General features: G+C 38.6%; 2 protein-coding genes across 11 annotated transcripts in view; one reads left to right on the top strand and one right to left on the bottom strand.

Annotated features, from left to right (window-relative positions):
• SPATA1 (spermatogenesis associated 1) overlaps nt 1-13302 on the bottom strand; it is a 43235-nt gene extending 29933 nt beyond the window's left edge. For 8 of the 10 annotated variants that reach the window (XR_008557038.1, XR_008557032.1, XR_008557036.1 and 5 more), the window contains exons 1-3: nt 12796-13302; nt 12566-12652; nt 7205-7282 (exon numbers count right to left, since the gene is read on the bottom strand). Coding sequence is in view for 3 of the 10 variants with exons in the window: in XM_054721200.1 (XP_054577175.1) it covers nt 7205-7214 (10 nt within the window). In the remaining 7 variants the exon portion in view is untranslated. Of the gene's footprint in view, nt 1-7109; nt 7283-12565; nt 12653-12795 lie in introns of all 10 variants that reach the window. The other 2 variants (XR_008557034.1, XR_008557033.1) reach the window with 2 other exon arrangements.
• Nucleotides 13303-13447: 145 nt separating this feature from the next.
• On the top strand, nt 13448-21822 carry GNG5 (G protein subunit gamma 5). Its single transcript, XM_008139474.3, has 3 exons — nt 13448-13673; nt 17997-18139; nt 21517-21822. The coding sequence occupies exons 1-2, from the start codon at nt 13593-13595 to the stop codon at nt 18120-18122; spliced, it is 207 nt and encodes a 68-aa protein (XP_008137696.1). The 5' UTR covers nt 13448-13592; the 3' UTR covers nt 18123-18139; nt 21517-21822.
• The last annotated feature ends 896 nt before the right edge of the window (nt 21823-22718 follow it).

The raw sequence follows: 22718 nt of genomic DNA, 5'->3' as shown, positions 1-22718 counted from the left end.
CAGTTGAGTATCATCACATGCACAGAAAGGTTGCTGGTTTGTTTCCCTGTCAGGGCATATGTCCAGGTCCCAGGCTCGATCCCCAGTAGGGGACATATAGAAGGCAGCTAAATCTCTCTCTCTCTCTCTCAAACAAATAAAGTATTTTCTACTTTTAGAAAACATTCTTGAAACAAAAGAAATCCTGGTTTTCATACTGAAGGAGCCCACTATGTATCCAGAAAAACTTGATCTAGAATTCTCAACTGAGATACAGCCTGGTAAAATTATTACACATTAAAGAAATCCTCTGGCCTTCCTGACTGAAACACACAAGCTCGTTTACAAAGGAAAAAGAATCAGGGTGGTGTCACACTTATTAATAGTAACATAAAACAAGACATCAGTAGAGCAACATTAAAAAAAAAAAAAACTCAAGGGAAAAAATGTGTAAGCCAAGGATGGTATAGCCAAACTATCCTCCAAGTATCAAGGCTCTGGAGCAGGAATAGCAAACTTTATTGATAAAGGGCCAGACAGTAATAATTTAGGCTTTGTGGGTGACATATGATCTCTGTCACAATTCCTTTTATTTTTTTAACAATTCTTTAAAAATGTAAAAAACAAAAGGCCATATATGACAAACCCACAGTTAATATAATACTCAACAGGGGAAAGCTAAAAGCATTTCCCTTAAGATAAGGAGATTGATCCAATTAGGCAATGATTGAAAAATTTTCTGCAAAAGAACTGGCAGTACATGTTGAACACATTTAGTTATAGATCTGAGACTAAAACAGAGGTGAGGGGCATACAACTAGATATAAGTACATAAATGTTATATTATTTGGCAAAGCAGAAAAGACACAACTAAAAATACATGAGAGTAGAAAGGAGTGGAAAAGGTGACTTTTTTTATTGTTCTGAATATAACAGGTAGTAATCAGAGGGTAATTTTAGAGGTAACTAATCAAAACCAGAAGCATCAAATTAAAAAAGATAAAGAATGATTAAGAACCCTAGAACAAAAATACAAATCACTACAATGAAAATACAACTTTTCTAATACCAGGAGGAGGTAAAAGTGCAAATAAATCACATAATAATACACACTAACTATATCATAAAATAAAATGACAAATCTGACACTGTGAAACATACCAGTCCCATCAATGATGTAAATGGATGTAACTTGTCTACTAAATAAAAACGATTTTCAGACTGACTCACAAAGCAAAACCCAACTCTAGACTGTATGTAAAAAATATACCTAAAACAGAAAGGCTGAAAAAAAAAATGTGTGAAAGAAAGATTCAGGGGGGTGGGGGTGGGGGTCGGGGAGGTGAATGTTGTATAACAAATAAGTAAATGAAAAAAAAGCAAATAGTGATAGGCAATAAGGGAGAATTTAGGCCCAAAAAAGCATTAAATGAATCCAAGAAGAATACTTCATAATGCAAAAGTAGTAATATTAATACTCACATAAGAATAACTTTGTGACAAATAACACATAGAAATCTAAATAAATTAGAAACTGCAACAGATGTACAGAAAAAAAGTAACACGCTAAAAAGATATTCTAATATAAAATTTACAGTTCAAAACATAGACATAAAAATTCCCACTAATCAGAAATCTATGGCAGGCAACCCAATAGAAATCTCTGAAAGGCTACTCCCCAAAAAAAGTTATCAAAAGGGAGTTCAAGCTATGGTTGATGTGGCTTAGTTGGTTTGAGCATTGTCTGGTGCACCAAAAGGTGATGGGTTTGATTCCTGATCAGGGCACATACTCAGGTTTCAGGTTCAGTCCCTGGTCGGAAGGCAACAATCAGTGTTTCTCTCTCATGTCTCTCTCTCTCTCCTTCTCTCTCTCTCTGTCCCTTCCTCTCTCCAAAATAAATAAATAAATAAATAAATAAATAAATAAATAAATAAATAACAAAAATACTTTTAAAAAATCCTATATAATAAGAGAGGAATATGCTAATTATTCATTACGCTGTGAGGCATAACGATCGACCGGGTAATGACTGGATCATGGATCTGCAGGAAGGTGGGGCAGCGAACTACAAGTGGGCAGCGGAGAGCTACAGGAGGGGCAGGGCAGCAAGCTATGAGGGGGGTAGGGGAGAGGGGGAGGGGGGAACTACAGGAGGGCAGGGCTGTGGGCAGAGAGGTACAGGGAAACACAGATATTTATATTACGATTCATTAACAGTAGCAAAATTACAGTTATGAAGTAGCAACAAAAATAATTTTATGGTTGGGGGTCACCACAACATGAGGAACTGTATTAAAGGGTCACGGCATTAGAAAGGTTGAGAACCACTGCCTTAAGGTGTCATTTAACTTATTTTTCCAATCCTGCTATCTCCTGGAACCAGTTAACTGTATAGCCTTCAACTGACACAAATTAATTATCTGGGGCAAGAATATTTTATAAATGGTGCCCTGTATTTCATATTGTTTCACATCAGGACACACCAAATGCTCTACTTCAAATTTTGCTGTATTTAGTAATTACTAAAAGGATAACAGAACAGGCTATAAGGAACAAGAAAATGGAAAATATTATGAAGCTATTTGAATAGTTCAAGAATGAGATGATGGTGGCTCAGTTCAACATGTTAGCAGTAGAGGTGATGAGAAGTGGTCAGATTTTTATCACTGAAAGCTACAAGTCAATCCATTAGAAGTAAAGTTTGAGAAAGAAGTGGAGTATGAGTCCAAGGTTTTTGGCCTCAGATGCTGAAAGGATGGATTAGCCATCACCCAATATAGAGAAAAGAATGGGTAGTAGAGGTTTTGAAGGTGGGGCAAAAATCCATAGGCCAATCTCATATATGTCAAGTTTGAGATGTCTGCTGGCCATGCAAGTGGAGATTGTAAGTAAGCAATTGAAAATATGAATCTGGAGTTTGGAAAAGAGGACTGGGATGGGGATTTAATTTGGGAATCCTTAGCATAAACTTGATATTAAAGCTATTAGATTGGATAAGATTACCAAGGAATGAGTGCAGATAGAGAAGAGAACAAAGAGCCGGCCCCTGAAATTCTTCTATATTAAAAGTCAGGAAGAAGAAGCCCTAGCCATTTTGGCTCAGTGGATAAAGCATAGGCCTGTGCACTGAAGAGTCCCAGGTTAGATTCTAGTCAAGGGCACATGCCCAGATTTCTGACTCAATCCCCAGTAGGGGGTGTGCAGGAGGTAGCCAATCAATGATTCTCTCTAATCATTGATATTTCTATCTCTCTCTCCCTTCCTCTCTGAAATAAGTAAATAAAAGTAATACTTAAAAAAAAAAAAAAAGAAAGAAAACCCAGCAAAGAAGACTGAGAATAACAAAAAAAGTAGGAGGAAAACCAAGATATATGTATGTTAAAAGCCAAACGAAGGAATTACATCAAGGAAGAGAGTGGTCAACAGTGTTAACTGTTGTGCACAGATATATCAAGTAAGTGTGGGATAAGGATTAAGCAATAGATTTAGTAATGCAGAGGTGAATTTAAAAATAGCCGTCTTGGTGGAGTATTGGAGTAAAAGCTTGGAGTTGTTTTAAAGAAAAAATGGGGTGAAGCAATGAAATAGTTCTCTAGATCAATGGAAGAGTGAATGAGTTGAAGATAGTTTGATTGCCTACTAGCAAAAGGTCCCACTGGAGATTCATGGTCATGAATTTAAAGTGAGATATAGATTAAAAATGGTGGCAGAGTAGGATGATGCACAGACATGCTCCCAGGAACAAGCTGGAATTACAACTGAAATATGAAAAGGCTTTTTGAATAATCAATGGAAAACTCACAGGAGAGAACGCTGATACCTAAAGACTGAAGGTGGAGATTGCATAGAGACTGGTAGGAGGGGTGGAGGCGTGAAAGGGCTGGCCAGGCACCCACAGATGGCAACTAAAGTCCTGGAGAGATATCTCAGCTGTGGGGGGGGTGGGGGGGGGGGCGGTGCCACTGAGAACTCTGGGATCTAATCCTGAAGCTGGGCTCCCCAGCAGAGAGCACCAAACTGAGGAGAGTACCCATATAACATCTAGCAGTGAAAAGCAATGGGGTGCTATCTGCCAGGGAGTGGCAGCTGAAAGTTTGGACACCCTCTTAAAGGGCCAATTCACAAAAATTCCCTGTGAAGCCACCCACCTTGTACTCTGGCAGAGGGAGGGTGAAGTGGTCTGGAACGGTGAGAGCAGAACCCAGGACTTGGGAATTGGGGGATAGAGCTCAGAAGGCAGACATCCCAAGTTTCCTGGGCTAAGTCATTCCCCCACACAGGAGAGGACATCTTTCCCACATAATCTGCCTTGCCTGGGAGGAAGACACACCCTATTGGAAAACACTTGCCCTGAGGCCACATAAGAGATTAAAAGTAGCAATTAGCCTCCAGGCAGAAGCAACTACCCCACCCTGTTGAAAAAAACTCTCACCACTCCAGAGGATGATTGCCTGGGGGCAATTCAAGTCAGAATCCTATTAGTCTATAGACAGAGGCAGTCTCTGGAGGCTTTGAGTCTTTGCCTCATCCAATTAGTCAGAAACAGCCTTTAACACTGCCCTGCCCTAGAGATTGAGAGGTATAGAGGATCTACCTAAAACATAGTCACAAACCCAAACAGACCACCCAAATGAAGAAACAAAGAAACAACCCCCAAATGAAAGAACTAGTGAATTCTCCAGAAGAGATAAATGAAGCAGAGATAAGAAATTTATCTGAAACAGAGTTCAGAGTAATGATGTTAAAAATGTTCAACAGTATGAAAAAAGATACAGTAACTGAAAAAAGAACAGTCTGAGATAAAGAATGACATAACACAAATAAAGAACACATTGGAAGGAATACACAGCAGATTAGGGGAAGCTGAGGATTGAATAAGTGAATTAGAAGACAGAATTGAAAATATCACTCAATTAGAGAACCAAAAAGAAAAAACAATTAAAAAACAGGAAGACAGCTTAAGGGAGCTGTGGGACAATGTGAAACATAACAATATTAGAATAGTAGGTGTGCCAGAAGAAGCAGAAAGGGAGAAAGGAATAGGGAGTGTGTTTGAAGAAATAATGGTAGAAAACTTCCCTAACCTGGTAAAGGAAGAAGTCACACAAGTTCAGGGGGCAAACAAGAAGAACCCAAACAGGGGTGGGGGGTGGGGGGGCAATGGTAAGATATGTACACATATAATACCTCAATAAAAAAAAATGACAAAAAAAAAAAGAAGAACCCAAACAGACCCATGCCCAGACACATATAATTAAAATGCCAAAAATTAAAGACAAAGAGAGAATCTTAAAGGCAGCAAGAGAAAAGAAAACTGTTACCTACAAGGCTGACACCTATTTCTCATCAGAAACTCTACAGGCCAGAAGGGAATGGCATGAAGTATTCAAGGTAATCAAAGCAAGGATCTGAGACCAAGATTACTATATCCAGCAAGGCTATCATTCAAAATAGACATTCAAATAAAGAGCTTCTCAGACAAGAAAAGGCTAAAGGAGTTCATCACCACCAAGTCTGCATTACAAGAAATGCTAAAGGGATTGCTGAGAAGAGGAAACAGAGAGAGAAACGTAGCCACACAAAATTAAAATGGCTATAAATAAGTACCTCTCAATAACAACCCTAAGTATAAATGGATTAAATGCTCCAATCAAAAGGTGTAGGGTAGCTGAATGGATACAAAAACATGACCCAACTATATGCTGTCTACAAGAGACCGACCTCAAAACAAAAGACACACAGGATGAAAGTGAAGGGATGGAAAAAAATTACCCATACAAATGGAAAAGAAAAAAAAGTAAGCTGGAGTTGCAATACTCATATCCAACAAAATAGACTTTAAAAGCATCATGCTAAGCAAAATAACCCAGTTGGAGAAAGATAAATATCATATGATCTCACTCATTTGTGGAATATAATGAACAACAGAAACTGATGAACAAAAATAGAGCCAGAGGGAGGAAAATATACTAGAAGTAATCCTGTTATTTGCAGATTTTTAATATTTCCAACAACTTTTGTGATATCATACTATGTTAGTACAGTTTTGGTAATATTATTATACTTAAAATCTTTTTATTCCTTTTTAAAAATCTTTTTATTCTTGAAATATTAATGTTTATTGTATGTAATATTATGTGTAAGATCATTTTTCTTGAATAATTGGTGTTCATTGCATGTAACATTATTATATTTAAAATTGTTTTCTTGAAAAAAAAAGAAAAAAATACTAAATAGAAAGGCATCATTTGAAGATAGAGAAAATAAAGGCTAAGATGAAAAAGAAAGAACCTATGGAGGGACTGACTGCTCTGGGCCACCCCAAGGATATATGGATACATTTTCACTGCACCCTTTCTGTACTAAAAGAGATTGGACACTAAAAATAAATAAATAAATACATAAATACATAAATAAATGGTAAAGTTAAAAAAATAAAAATAAAAAATAAATAAAGTGAGATATAATCCTTATGCTGATATAGGTTTCTTCAGCCATGCTATAGGTATAGGTATAGGTATAGAATTGGATTAACCAGCATTTTTGTTTTGCTAAGGAGTATAATGAAAAGAGAGAGGGGCAAGGAGTCAAAACGTGCAAGAAAGTGATCAAGACTGTTCCACAGTATTTAAGCCAGCTATGGATGGCATTGAAAGGAATAAAAACAAACAAACAAATGAAAAACAGGTGATTATAGGTCCCAGTACAATCAGGGTACTTAGAGGAAGTGAGCTAGAGATACAAGTACTATTATCAGACAATGGAATACATAGAGTTGAGTTCAAAGTGAATATCTAACACTTTATATAATCCATATTTTTGCTTTATCAAAATTATTCAAAGACACTGGCTGGTGTGGTTCAGTGGTTAAGTGTCATCCCATGCACCAAAAGATTGCTAGTTCGATTCTTGGTCAGGGCACATGCCCAGGTTTCTGGCTTAATCCCAAGTAGGCAGGAGGCACTGCTGATCGATGTTTCTCTTCCTCATCAATGTTTCTCTCTCCCTCTCTCTCTCTCCCTCCCTCTCCCTTCCTCTCTCTCTAAAATCAATAAAAACATTAAAAAATTTTGTTTTCCAAGATTAGCAAATTTTTCATATATTTTAGTATAAAAATATTTTCTTACCTCTGATGAGGAAGGTTGACTTGGATTGAGGGACAAATTCACCAATGTCTGAATGGGGTAATAATTATCAGATGGAATTTTGTGGGGTTTTTTACCTTTCTTCATTCAAGTAGTATAAATGTTGTAACAGATTTTTGACTTGTTTAAGATAGTATTCCATTCATTTCTGGTCTCTGATTCATTCAAAAAGTGAAAAAAAAACAACACACACACATATATAAAAGACTTTTTAAAATGGAGTCAAAATGGCAACTTAGGTATGTATACAATCTTATTATAATAATTCAAATAGATATATTACTAATAAATAGGGCTAATAATTATAATGGGATGAACATACATCCTACACAATTAAGTAATGTGGTAAATTATAATAGAGTTGTAACCAGGACACAGTTTAAACAATTCATCTTCTCTCGGTCAAAAATTAAGATAAAATACATACAGTATTTTCTACAAAGTATATTTTTAGAGAAGACTCAGATACATCTATAGTAACTTCCTTATTAGATAAGAATTAGTGATAATGATCTATAATAATTACAGTACAGTAATTGGTATGCAGATTGGGAGGCCAGAATTTTTAACTCCTGTGGATACATTAAACACCTGATATTTTAATTCAAAAGAAAATTTTAATTAAGCAAACTCGGCACAGATCAATCAAGACCTGCTTTATTATTGTCCTAAGGTAAACTGCCCCACTATACTATAGCAAAGAAGCCATGCTTTGAATTATAACTGTCTTTACCATTTCTGATTGGATCAATACTAAGACCAAATCCTGGTTGGCCATAGACAAATAAAATGGCCTGGCATGAGATGAGCCTTTAGGAATTAGGATTGAGAGAACTAAAGATTAAAGTGTGTAGTTAGTAGACACTGAAGCAAAATGGAAGAAGAAAGAAAGAAAGAAAGAAAGAAAGAAAGAAAGAAAGAAAGAAAGAAAGAAAGAAAGAAAGAAAAGGAAGAAAGAAAGAAAGAAAGAAAAGAAAGAAAGAAAGAAAGAAAGGAAGGAAGGAAGGAAGGAAGGAAGAAAGAAAGAAAGAAAGAAAGAAAGAAAGAAAGAAAGAAAGAAAGAAAGAAAGAAAGAAAGAAAGAAAGGAAGGAAGAAAGAAAGAAAAGAAAGAAAGAAAGAAAGAAAGAAAGAAAGAAAGAGAAAGAAAGAAAGAAAGAAAGAAAGAAAGAAAGAAAGAAAGAGAGAAAGAAAGAAAGAAAGAAAGAAAGGAAGAAAGAAACAAAGGAAGAAAGAAAGAAAGGAGGGAGGGAGGGAGGAAGGAAGGAAAGGGAAGTCATGAAGTAGCAGCATAGCCATGGGGTAAGCCCATGTTATGAGAAAGCTACAATTATTTGTAAACAAAGATAGAAAAGAGATAAAGAATAGACAGAATGACTAACTGGCTGTGAGAAGGTAACTGAGGAGATACATAAGTAATTCATGTTTATAGCTGCGCACTAGAAAGAAGAGTGAAAATTTTTCCTGTTGAGGTCTCTAGTCTTGCATCTATTCCCAGTTTGGCTATAATCAACTCCACTACTGCTCTATGTTGATTTTTACAATAATCTCTTCATTGCTTGAGGTAACTTAAGTCTTTACTATCAAAACCAACAGAGGCTTCATTAACCTCTTTAGGCACGCTTAGAATTTGTAGTTGATCCTAACCAAATCACATTTCACTTACTAACTCCTACCACATAATCTTTGGTATTTTCAAATTCCTTACCTATTAATTAGCTAATTAACAAAACAATGACAATTCAAACAAAAGATTGATAGCTGGATAGTCAAATATTTGGGGCTATAGAGTTCTAGTCTAATCTCTCATTTACTGTATAATTTTGCTTTATAACCACTCTCCTGCCAGGAATGAAATGTTGGCTTTATCTTGTATACTAAATCTCAGCAACTCCCCTCCCCTCTGACAGCTGTCAGTCTGTTCTTTGAGTCTGTTTCTATTTTGTTTGTTCATTAGATTCCACATATAAGTGAAATCATATTTGTCTTTCTCTGAATGGCTTATTTCTCTTAGTATAATGCTTTCCTGGTCCGTCCATGGTAAGATTGACTTCTTTTGTTACAGTCAAGTAGTATTCCATTGTGCAAATATAACACAGCTTTTTTATCCACTCATCTACTGATGGACACTGGGGCTGCTTCAAAGTTTTGGTTGTTGTAAATAACACTACAATGAACAGAAGAGGTGCATATATTCTTTCCAATTAGTGTTTCAGGTTTCTTCAGATATATTCCCAGAAGTGAAATCACTGGGTCAAAAGGCAGTTCTATTTTTAATTTATTGAGGTAACTCTGTGTTTTCCACAGTGGCTGCATCAATCCTCATTCCCAGTAATAGTACATGATGGTTCGCTTTTCTTCACATCCTCTCAAACACTTGTTTGATGATTTGTTGATGATAGCTTTCCTGATAGGTGTGAGGTGATATCACATTGTGGTTTTAATTTGCATTTTTCTGATGATTAATGACATTGAACATCTTTTCATATGTCTATTGGCCATCTGTAAGTCCTCTTTGGAGAAATGTCTATTCAGGTCCTTTGCCCCTTTTTAAAAATATATATATATATTTATTGATTTCAGAGATGAAGGGAGAGGGGGAGACAGAAACATCAATGAGAGAGAATCATTGATCAGCTACCTCCTGCACACCTCCTACTGGGGATCAAACATGCATTCTGGGCATGTGTCCTGACCAGGAATCGAACCATCACCTCCTGGTTCATAGGTTGACATTCAACCACTGAGCCACACCAATCGGGCCCTTTACCCATTTTTTAATTGGACTGTTTGATTTTTTGGTGTTGAGTTTTAGAAGTTCTTTATAAATTTTGGATATTTAACCCCTTATCAGATGTATCAATGGTGAATATGTTCTCCCACTCAGTAGGTTGTCTTTTTGTTTTGTTGATGGTTTCCTTTGTTGTGCAAAAACTTTTTAGTTTGATGTAGTTCCATTTATTTATTTTTTTGTTTCCCTTGCCAAAGGATATATATCAGAAAAAATATTGCTATGAAAAATGTCTGTTTTACAGCCTGTTTTCTTTTTTTTAAAAAATATATTTTATTGATTTTTTTACAGAGAGGAAGGGAGAGTGATGGAGAGTTAGAAACATCAATGGGAGAGAAACATCGATCAGCTGCCTCCTGCACACCTCCTACAGGGGATGTGCCCACAACCAAGGTACATGCCCTTGACCAGAATCGAATCTGGGACCTTTCAGTCCACAGGCCGACGCTCTATCCACTGAGCCAAACCAGTTAGGGCACAGCCTGTTTTCTTATAGAATTTTTATTTCAACTCTAACATTTAAGTCTTTAATCCATTTTGAGTTTATTTTTGTGTATGGTGTAAGAAGGTGGTTTAGTTTCAACTTTTTGTATCAGTCCAATTTTCCCAACATGATTTATTGAATAGATTATCTTTACCTCATTATAAGTTTTTGCCTCCTTTGTCAAATATTAATTGACCATAAAGGTGTGTTTATTTCTAGGCTCTCTATTCTGTTTCATTGATCTACATACTTTATCTGTAGATTCTATTACATTTTGAAAATGAAATGTATTTTAATAAACACTGCCTTTATAATTATTCAAAGTTTGTGTACATTTTTTTTGGGGGGGGCATCTTGTATATGTTTTTCTGCCAGTACTATGCTTGTAGTATAGTTTGATATCAAGTAATGTGATTCCTCCAACTTTGTTGCTCTTTCTCAAGATTGCTATGTAATTCAGTCTTTTGTAGTTCCATATAAATTTTTGGAATATTTATTCTAGTTCTGTGAAATACACCATTGGTATCTTGATAGAAATTGCATTGAATCTTAGATTGCTTTGTATAGTATAGACATTTTCCTATCCATGAACATTGTACATGATTCCACTTAATTGTATCTTTTTCAACTTCTTTCTTCAGGGCTTTATAATTTTCTGAGTACAGATTTTTTACATCCTTGGTTAAATTTATTCCTAGGTATTTCTTTTAATGGAATTGTAAATGGGATTGTTTTCTTAAGTTTTCCCTTGTGATAGTTCATTATTGGTGTATAAAAATGCAAGTGATTTCTGGATATTTATTTTGTATTTTATATTTACTTCACTGAATTATCAGTTCTAGTAGTTTTTTAGTGGAATCTTCAGGAAAGCTTAAGAATTTCTGATACTCTGTGCAGTACCTAGAAATAAGAATTCTGGTGATTTTTATTTCCTGTCTGATTTGATTATAGAGTATACAAAGAGATGCTCGGTGAACTTTAGAAAATCCTAAATCAATGTTAAAATTGGAAACCTGAAATGGGCTACATTTAAATATACCAATATAGTGGAATCTCACACAAAATAATTAAATGGATTGGGAGCCAGAGAAGCAGATTTCTAGTTCTGTATAATCTATAAAACCATTCATTCATGTCCCATTAAAAATATATATTTTTAATCTTCCAAATGTGCCAAGTATGAATGAAGTCAGTCAACAAGCCACCAAAAGTGAAATAATTTAAAATGCTGCTGGGGAAGAAGGAAAAGTGATATTGAGATAACTTGTCATATTCTTAATGTGTATAATTTAATTTCATTCTCACAAACAGCTCTGGGGAGTTTTATTATTTCATTTTGAAATGAGGAAACAGAATCTCAGCAAAGTTTGAGTGGCTTGCCCAGAGATACCAAGGATAGATAAGGCCTGAAGTCAAACCCTGGTTTATAATCCTAGTCATTACATCCATTGTATGAATTAAGTACAATGCGTAAGTACACTGGACATTTTTTAAAAAAAATATTTTTATTGATTTCAGAGAGGAAAGGATAGATAGAAACATCAATGATGAGAGGGAATCATTGATTGGCTGCCTCCTGCACTCCCCCTACTGGGGATTGAGCCCACAACCCGGGCATGTGCCCTTGATCAGAATCGAACCCGGACCCTTCAGTCCACAGGCCGACGCTCTATCCATTGAGCCAAACCAGCTAGGGCTACACTGGACATTTTTGTAAAATTATTTAAATTGTTCAGTAAATGAGTTAGGACTTGTGGACATAGAGCAAATTATATATGGGATTTCTCACTATACAAAAAATTTGAAATGCATTAATAATGAAATTATTAATATTCATTGAAGTCATTAGTATATTCGTTAATGGGCTGTTCCAACAGAATAGGAAACATTGCCTGGCTCAGTGGTTGAGCCTTGACCTATGAACCAGGAGATCATGGTTGGATTCTGGATCAGGGCACATGCTCCGGTGGTGGGCTCCATCCCCAGTGGGGGGCATGCAGGAGGCAGCCCATTAATGATTCTCTCTCATCATTGGTGTTTCTATCTCTCCCTTCCTCTTTGAAATCGACAAGAATATACAGATGGATATAGATATATCTGTATAGGTATATGTAGATATATAAAATAGAAAACATTTGTCCTAAATGCTTTGACATAACACTTACTTTCCCATGGGTGAAACAGCCTATTTTCCTTGATTAGTCCTACTATCTCTTTAGAAAACCATTTTGAAGATCAAGGTCGATAAGTTACTGAAATATATAAAAAAAAAAGAGCAAATTTTCCCGAAACACAAAAAAATAGTTGTGACTTTTAAAAGTGAAATAAGCTTATTTTACATTAAAGAAATGAAACAGATAACAAGAGGAGACAGGTGTAAATATTCAACCAGCACCTTGGCTTTTTCACAGCCTCTTCCAGAAAACCAAGAGGTAAGAGGCAACAGAAGCCGAACCTTGAGAAGATCCCGTTTTCTCCGGGGAACCAGCGCCCAGCTGCCCGCCACCCGGCGGCCCCCGCGGTCGGTTACCGCGCCCGCCACGCCCTCTCGGCCTTAAGGTCTCACGGTGGGGACGCGGGCTGCGGAGAGCGCGCCCACAGGACACACTCGGATCACTCAGAGGCCCCTGTGGGGATGGGGTGACAGTGAGAAAGCGGGTACTTGTAGTTCCCACACCTCGGCAGGGCTCTCCCTTTTCCTTCCCTCAACCTCTGCCGCCAACTCCGTCAGGAAAACTGGAGCCTCCTGGTCACCCCGCCGCCAGGCCTTCGATAAACTCCCTCAAGCGTCCGGCTCCCACTCCGCGGTCTCCTCAGGAGCGCCTCTGGGGTCTCCGCGGCCAAGGACTCGCGCTTTCCCAATCCCTCCCACACCCGCCTCCCGGGGGCCCGAGGGAGAGGAGAGGCGGATCCAGTCTGCGCTCGCGTCTCGCGGCGGCCACGCCCACCGCCGCCCCGCCCCGCCCCTCACGCTCCGTCTCCGCCTCCCAGCTTTCGCGTCCCACCGGGCGTGTCGCTGAAACTGCCGGCGGAGGAGGCGCGCATGCGCGCCGAGGGCGGAGCCGCTGGGCGAAGAACCGGAAACTTGGAGACAAAGTTCCGAGCTCCGCCCCTCGCGTCGCTGCCCCGCCGTCTGGCCCCCGCGGACCCGCGACCCGCTACCGACCCATCTGCCCGGCACTCCCGTGCACCATGTCTGGTTCCTCCAGCGTCACCGCTATGAAGAAAGTGGTTCAACAGCTCCGGCTGGAAGCCGGGCTCAACCGCGTGAAGGTGAGTGGGGGCGGGCGGCCGGCGGGGGGGGGAGGGGAAGGCGGACGTGGCGGTGGGATCGCCGCCGAGCTGGCCGGGGCGGGCAGACTGAGGGTGCGCGCCGGGCGCCGTTGGCGACCCGGGAGCTGCGAACGTTAAGAGACTTAGCGGCGTGAGTGGGCGCTGGGGTTGGGGCTCCGGTTGGCGCGCCCTTCCGCCCTAAGATTTCCCGAAGCGGGCCGGCGGCGGGCTGAGCCGCGGCGTTCCGCATTCTGACCGCCCCCCCTCCCTCCCTCCCTGCGCGGTGACTCCGCGCTGGCCGGGCCCGCGGCTGCTCCTCCGCGCGGTCCGCACCCTTCCCGTCCCTCTCCCGGCCTCCTCCGCCTCTCGGCGCCCCGCGGGGCTTTATCCATCGTTGATTGAGAACAGACGTATTTTTTTGTTTTCGTGTCGGACCTTTCCAAACCCACTCCCTTGAGCAGAAGATTCTTACCTCCGGCTCCTCTCATCCACCGAACTTGAGGACGAATTCTTGCCTGACTTGAACTCTGTTTGTTTTTGAACCGTCCGCGGTGTGTAAGGTTACCACTGGTGCCCGGTCTAACCAGTCTCGTGCCGAGCGTGCGTTTCCTACCCATTTGGCGCCGTTTGCGGCGATCTGACCTTGGGGAGATCTCCAGGCCCGCGTGCCTGTGGAAAGTGATTAGGGTGGACCAGTCTTACTTACTTTGGCATTTGGTTAGCATCGACCTTGTCTTTGGCTATTTTATTGTGGGGCTGGGGGGACGGGGGGGACGGAAGGGGGCTTTTGTATGTGTTGATGTGTGACAACCGGACATTCGAGTGCTATTCCAAGTTCCTCCAGATTTTTAAAATCCCAAGTGGATTTCGGCTTCTTTCTGGTACAGATCATCTTCCATGTGAAACACTCCTTGTACTTAAAAGAAGAAACGAGAGTAGAATATGAATCATTCACTTTGTCCAAAGCAGCAGCCATTTTCCAAGATGATTTGATTCTGTATTCATCAGGGTGGTCTTTACTTCTCCCGGAAATGTTTTGTGGAGTAAGATGGGTCTCCCATTTGCCTATTTCCTTTAAGTAGAAATGTCAGGAACCTAACTTAGTTGTGTTCACCTCAGGAGGGAAGGGAAATTCCCACCAGTCTTGGTGTGGGATTCCCCTCCCTGTCCTGTGAGTGCTGTGGACTCCATTGCTGTTTGGAATTCATTTCTCTAATCTCCAGATTCTTAACCTTACCTAGTGGTATTTGTGGACAGTCAGGTGTGCCCTTATTATACATTGGAATGGCCCAGGAAAGAAAAGAAATGCTGGTTGAAAGTTGTGTTACGTACGGGTACTTAAGCCCTAGTCTCCAAAGAAAATGATATGAAGTCCTCAGACTAAAGTACACCGAGGGCTTTGTTATGAAAACCTTGGCCCCTTCAATAACCCCAGCATGATGCCTGCATCCTATACTTAATTCTTTAGGAGGCTTCTGGTCGAAATCATTAAAGCCACCTCCAAGTGACTTGGTTTTAGAGTTCTCAATTTGTCTGATGGTAGGGCTAGGCAGGAGGAGGGTGGCATGCAAACCTGGAGACTTTAAATGAGCTTTTCTTTAGATGCAAAATGTGGTCAGTTTGATTTCATCTTGTGCATCTTTTTTATCCATGACTATGCTAGATGCTTTCTTTTTACCAGTGATATTTTTAAGCTAGCACAAGTTTACTGTTTAAACCTTTGTTTGAATACAGTTGATAGAAATTGTCACAAATGCTTGAGAAATTCTCCCATATGTAGGGGGACCATACACTTGATTACCAACCCAGGACGCCTTTGGGAGTGAAAGAGGGCACTAGTAATTATGTCAGGATTATAGGATTTCAGCCTCCTGGCTGGTGATTATTACAGCGCCATAGAGGCTAGCAGCTTGTGAGTTCTTTAGAACTTTTACCTCTTTTGCCTCTTTTCCCCACTCCTTGGAATTCTCACGGATCAGTTTCACACTGGTGGTCATTTGGCTGGATTTTGGGGCATTGAGTTCTGTTTAAATGTCACCTTCTCAGAGACACCTTTCTGTATGTCACAATCTAACAAACCGCTCTTTTTTTTTTTTTTTCTTTAGAGCACCTTATCTGGCTTTTTCTCTGAACTGTCAGCTCCATAACAGCAGGGACCTGGTTGCTTTTATGTATTCTCAATGTCTAGAAGTATATTTGGCACATAGTGGTGCTTGAGAAGTTTGTGAAAGTTAGTTAAGTGGGAGCTTACTACACCTTGGGCAAAAAATTAACAGGCCGAAACCGGTTTGGCTCAGTGGATAGAGCGTCTGCCTGTGGACTCAAGGGTCCCAGGTTCGATTCCGGTCAAGGGCATGTACCTTGGTTGTGGGCACATCCCCAGTAGGAGGTGTGCAAGAGGCAGCTGATTGATGTTTCTCTCATCAATGTTTCTAACTCTATCCCTCTCTCTTCCTCTCTGTAAAAAATCAATAAAATATACCTTAAAAAAAAATTAACAGATACTTGACTGTATTTTTGTTGCTAGTCGATGTGAATGAAATCAAGTTATAAGAATGTGAAAAATAATAATACTTTAGCTCTATACCTACCTCCTTTTGAGTGGCCATTTATCAAAGTACTTGGTACAGGTATTTTAAAACTACTACTTTACACAGTTGCTAAATAAACCTATGGAACTCATTACCCTGGACTGTTGTATAAGCCAAACATACAAATAGATTCTGAGAGTGGAGTTTAGATTCAGCTCAGGATGTTGGATCATTTTGTCAGGTTAATGTACTTTTATCAGGTACAGCAATAACCTGCAGGCTTTCTTGGTATAGAGAGCATCTGTGATGCTCCTAACCTCCTTTTCAAAGGCCAAATACCCCAGCTGGACTGGACTTGGACTACGGCACTCACCCTCCTTGAGGATAGTTAAAACTGAGAATAAATGATTATCCTTCCCATCTTCCTAAACCTCAGTTCAAGACAGGATATTTTATTCATTTGGGGCATCTTTTAGTGATCCATATTCTACACCTAAACCATTCAGTTCATTGTTTTTGTATCCTGCATCACCTTACCAAATTATGTACAAATAGTAGATGTTTAAATGATACAGCTAATAAACAAAGTAAAATGTAAAGCCATAGAAGTTCTTTTTTTTAAAAAAATATATATATTTTATTGATTTTTTACAGAGAGGAAGAGAGAGGGATAGAGAGTTAGAAACATCGATGAGAGAGAAACATCGATCAGCTGCCTCTTGCACACCCCCTACTGGGGATGTGCCTGCAACCAAGGTACATGCCCTTGACCAGAATCGAACCTGGGACCTTGAGTCCGAAGGCCGACGCTCTATCCACTGAGCCAAACCGGTTTCGGCCATAGAAGTTCTTTAAGTCCTATTTGGGTGGCATTGTATATACCGGTACATGAAAATTATTAAATCACATTTAAGGCGCTAGCCAGTTTGGCTCAGTGGATAGAGCATCGGCCTGTGGACTGAAGGGTTCCGGGTTTGATTATGGTCAAGGGCATGTACCTCTGTTGCAGGCTTGTTCCCGGGCCTGGATGGGGTGCATGCGGAAGGTAACCAGTCGATGTTTCTCACATAGATGTTTCTCTCTCTCCCCCTCCTTTCCACTTTCTCTAAAAATCAATGGAAAAATAGCCTCTGGTGAGGATTAACAACAGTAAAATCACATTTAAGGCAAATACAGTTTCTTACAGGTAAGCTGCTCAGTGAAGTTGTTAAAATTAACTGAAGTTTGCTATCAGCTTTTCAGTCACCTGACACTGAGCAGAAAGCTGTCACTGTCCAGTTTTGTAACATTAAACAGCTGGTGATACATGATACCAAAACAATGAATTGAATGGTTTAGATTTAGAACTTTATGTTCATTCACAGTGGTAGCATTTTTCCAGTAATACTGCTTTCAAGGTGAAGTAATAGTTTGCTAGAATTTCAATGCTTTTTGCGTAAACTCTTATCACGTGTATTGCTTTTTAATAAAAAGATGCTGCTTCTCCTCAAGGTTGCACTTGAGCAACCTGCTTATTAGTAAACTAGCAAGATGTGCTATACTTTACAGATAAATGGAATTGTGCTGTTTGTACTAAATCATTTGATAATGCTTCTAATAAGCAAAATGAAACAAATGTCTTATTTACATACCCTGCTTTAAGAGCTCAGTATGTGACTGATAAACTCCAATTAGTATGTATCTTTTGAGTTAAAAGAAATGTTTATTGCAGGTATTTTGAAAGATTTGAGAAAACTTTTTCTGAAAACATTCTTAAATCACCTCCCATTCCCTCCCACTTTGTTACCTATAGGTTTCCCAGGCAGCTGCAGATTTGAAACAATTCTGTCTGCAGAATGCTCAACATGACCCCCTGCTGACTGGAGTATCTTCAAGTACCAATCCCTTCAGACCCCAGAAAGTTTGTTCCTTTTTGTAGTAAAATGAATTTTGAAGGTAAGTTTACTTACAGTAAAACAACAAAACTACACGAAGCTGGAATAACCAGTTAAGTCTTTTTGTTTGCTTCTATGCACTTTTGTTTGGCACTGCAAGTTTCCAGTCTTGTTTTGTAAGGGTTGGTGAAATTTACTGATTTAGTAGTCACGAAGACTAATTGTTTCTATTTTACCATAAAGAGGGTTAAATAGATGATTTAATAACCATACAAGAGGATATAGGAGAGTTACTAGAAAATCACATTGACATGCCCTGTTACTTTTTATAGCATTGGCCTAACGGTGTATTTTGAGGTCCCCAAACACTAGTCTAATTTTTGTGTATGTAGCAAATATTTAGTTTTTAAACTTTATAGAATGTTTATGGGGATGACTTTTAAAGTACTACCAATTGATTTGGATTGATTCTGGTGCTTTTACTCTAACAGAATTCAGTTATAGGGCAACATAGCAAAGAATTGGGAGTCGTGAATGCAAGAGAAAATGAGACAATTGAATAAGCTAACTTCTAAATTTTAATCTGTGCCTTCCAGATCAAATGTCAATATGTGCAAAACCATGTTAGTCCAAAAGAGATGTGACCAAAATATGCTGTGGTTACATTTTAAATGTAACCCAAGGGTGCTAATAGTGCTTTAGTCAGGGTGTGTACTCACTAGTATTGACCTATGAGGAGCAACCTTAAATTAATAGTGCTCTTAAAAAAAAAACCCACAAAAAAACTGTATGGCACACACCCTTTACAAACAGTCTAACTCCTCAAAGTCCAGGAAGCTGCTTCCCAAAATACCATGTTACATAGTTGTGCCCTCCCTAATTAAGCTTTGTAGATTTGGGAGTATCCAGGAAGTCTGTATAAGTGTAACACGTTTCCAGTAAATACAGTGGTTGGTTAAGATTTTTGGAAACACCAGGGTTGGGGGGGCAGTGAGTGGGGAGGCTCGGGGAAAGCACCTTTGAGTGATAGGTTTTCCATACTGAAGTCAGTCTTTTCAACAGTCTAGCTCCTATTAAGCAGTACCTTGCTTCTGGCAATATTAATTCTTCATGGCAGTTTTTGCAATTACATCCTACCTAATAATAGACAAATATGCAAATTGACCGCACCTTCGCTATGCCCAAGCCACGCCCACCAGCCAATCAGGACGAGTATGCAAATTAGCCCAACAAAGATGGTGGCTAATTTGCATATCAAGACAGCTTAGAAAGAAGCCAAGAGATGCTGAAGGGAGCAAAGCTGCGGAGAAGCAAACAAGCCCGGGGGGAGGAGGAGGGAGGAGCGGAGGCGGGGCCGGGGGAGAAGGAAGGAGAGCAGGGCGGGCTGGCAGAGAAGGCGGGCCCCGGGGACAAGGGAGTAGCGGAGGCGGGGCGGGGTAGAGTGCAGCAGGAAACCCTATTGCAGGATTTTTCCTGCAACGGGAACGCTAGTATTTTTATGGTTTATTAAAGATCCTTTTTAAACTTCTGTTCCTATTCACTTACAAAATGGCTTATTTTCATATGATAAAAAGTACTGTTAAGAAGCCTGGCTCTTAGCTGGAAGTTAATAGTCTACATTTCACAGGAGTCTACAGATAAGTGTTTAAATATGGCTGGGATAATAACCCAGGTTTCAAAGTAAGATAATGGTTATTAATCCTGGCAGTATAATGAAACAGCTTTGTGGATATTATGATTTGAAACATTTTTGGCTAGGAAAAATGATGTAAAAACATTTCTTGTCAAATTTGATATACCTATAAATCACTTGGTTAAAATGCAAATTCTATTTTAGTGGGTCAGGAGTGAGGTCCTACAATCTGTGTTTCTTACAAGTTTCTGGGTTATACTAGTACTATTGCCAGTGGTCTTAGGCCCACAGTGAGTGACATGAGTACAGAGAATTCAGTTGAAACTTTATACTTATAGCATTTAAAAATATATGGTTTTTATCAAAAAACAACAGCATAGGTAATTTATCAACAGCTGGTCTAAGGAATATACAAATTACCATGGTCAGTATACCTAGAAATAATCATTGTTAAGATATTTCCTTTTAAGAGAGAAAAAAATTATTTGTCCCAATACACCAGAGGTGGTGGGTTCAATCCCCAGCCAGGGCATATACAAGAATCAAAAATGAATGCATAAATAAATGGGACAACAAATTAATGTTTCTCTTCCCCCTTCTTCCTTTCCAAAATCAATCAAAAAATAAATAAAATGAGGATCATGGTATGTAGTTTAAAAATACGAATTTTATTTCATTAAATATTTGTAAATGAGATGTTAGATGTTCAGTGGTTGTACTGTAACTTAATTATACTTCATTGAATATTGAAGTTTCCAAATTTGAAGCTACACCGAAGGGAATATGTTGGTATCTATATACTTATATATACTTTACCTCTCTAAGGTACATTTCTAGAAGTAAAATTATTCAATAAGGAATGGCATTTAAATTTTATTAACACTAGTCTTTTTATTAAAATTTGTTATTTCACCTGGAACTTGATGCTGAGCCCTTGCCAGCCTATTTGCTATTTTCTGACTATCTTCTTTTTGTAATTTGCACTGATTCAAATGTTAAGTTAAACACTTTGTTTTTTCACCATTGATTGTTTATGCCTTTGGAACATTTTCATCATGGAATATATCAAATTTTCAAGTATAAAGATGAATTTGTATCTATCCTGAATTAGTTTACCTTGTTAATTTTTAAAAAAAATATATTTTTCCTACCTTTCCACATAGATAACATCGTGAAGTTGGTATGCCCATGTTTTTATTTTTACTACATATAGTTCTTGGTTTATCTCCATGTAGATTGTTTAGTCATTTAATTGGCTGTCTAGTATTTCATTGTGTATGAACCTTAGTTTATCCAATCCTCTTGAGTGTAGGCTATTTCCGGTTCTTTGCTCTTAAAATATCACTATAAATAATATCCATGTACATGTTTCTCTTTGTATATAGGTTTAGTTGGGTAGAGAGAGAAGTGTGGTTGCACCTTCTACCTTAGTAGATATTACCAAACTGCTCTCCCCAATACTATTGTTCATTTTAAATTAAGACAGAGTGTATTTTAGCAATGATCTTAGCAAGTTAATCTTTAAGTCTGATTATAAACTGTAAATGATATATACTTCAGAGTGGTTTTGAAAATTAAGAGAATGCTACATTTTACACCAGTCATTTCCTATCCTGTTTTTCCTCCAGAAACCCTGTGATGTGTCGTTTTTTTTTAAACTAGGTTTAGTTTAATTGAAAGTACTTTATAAACTAACATTCAGATGAATGCTGTAAAAATAATACAAAATGCAGTGCTATTGTTAATCCATTGACTATTCTTTGACATTTTACCCTAACTCACTTTTTTTCTTCTTCCCATTTCAGGTGTTCTAAACCACTTTTCTTGATCCGGTGAATATTCAAAGAGAGCTAAATCTGAAGCCTGTACAAAAAGCTTACCCTATAACATGTGCCATACTATACAAACTTCTGCTTTTGTCAGTCCTTAACATCTACCTCTCTGAATTTTCATGAATTTCTATTTCACAAGAATGATTATTTTATATACACTGGCAGCAGCATACAAATAAAATACTTAGTATAAAAAGTATTTTTGCTTAATTATTGGTAATACACTATGTATTAGTTTGTTTTGAACACCTAAATTAAATGACAATTTTCCCATTATCATTATGGGTTGTTTTTAGCGTTTGTTCCACCAACTCTTCTAACTTTATGCCATACATTTGCAAAACTGCTAGAAAAGGTAAGTTGCACACTTCTTCTAAGGGTCAGAAGAAAGTTGCTAATACTAGTTTCTACTCATATGAGTTATTTACAGGGCTAGCTTTGTTTTAGTAATCAATATTTCTAATAAACTCCTTTGTGGGTTTATTACCACTACACCTAAGTTGTTTACTTTATCTCCTATCTCCTAATAAGGACAGTAGAGAAAAGACTGGATGTAAGAATTCCATTAGAAGATATAAGAAAAACTTGAGAGCTTCAGAGCTTGAGACAATTTCTGGAGTACTACAGTACAGAATAATGATGTATAACGTAGTAAGAAAAAAGGAACCAAAGATTGGCTTCAATAATTTGCAACTTTGCTTTAAGTCCTTGGTAAACCATTTTGCTTAAAAATTTTTATCCTTCGGAAAGGCTTAAGGAAATGTTAAAACATCCCAGACACGTGGTCTCCAATCATTCAGAAAACTGAGTTAAAAACTCTGTGCCAGATCCAAGAGTCTGGTAGGAATCTAGTGGGTTGGTTACAATGTATCCACTGAGCACTGTATTTTCCTCTAGCCCACATGTACCATGAAAGTGTACATGGTAGAGGGGCGGAGGAGGCCTAGAAGGGGTCAATGGGGAAAAAAGAGGACATATAATACTTTCAGCAATAAAGATTTTTTTAAAAAAGTGCATTTGGGAAAGTTAGATTGAGTTTGTTGTTTTTTTTTTTTTTGTTTTTTTTTTTCAGAGAGGAAGGGAAAGGGAGAGAGAGAGAAACATCCATGATAAGAATCATAATTGGCTGCCTCCTGCATGCCTCCTACTGGGGATCGAGCCCACAACCCAGGCAT

The sequence above is a fragment of the Eptesicus fuscus genome, chromosome 9 (assembly GCF_027574615.1).
Source record: "Eptesicus fuscus isolate TK198812 chromosome 9, DD_ASM_mEF_20220401, whole genome shotgun sequence".
Taxonomy (NCBI): domain Eukaryota; kingdom Metazoa; phylum Chordata; class Mammalia; order Chiroptera; family Vespertilionidae; genus Eptesicus; species Eptesicus fuscus.
Note: the sequence above shows the minus strand (reverse complement) of the source record. Positions and strands in the feature narration are given on the sequence as shown.

Excerpts from the sequence above, each read along its gene's own strand:
- GNG5 (XM_008139474.3), top strand. The coding sequence starts at position 13,593 with ATGTCTGGTTCCTCCAGCGTCACCGCTATGAAGAAAGTGGTTCAACAG. Across the intron at positions 13,674-17,996 it reads CCGGGCTCAACCGCGTGAAG|GTTTCCCAGGCAGCTGCAGA; the intron begins GTGAGTGGGGGC and ends TGTTACCTATAG.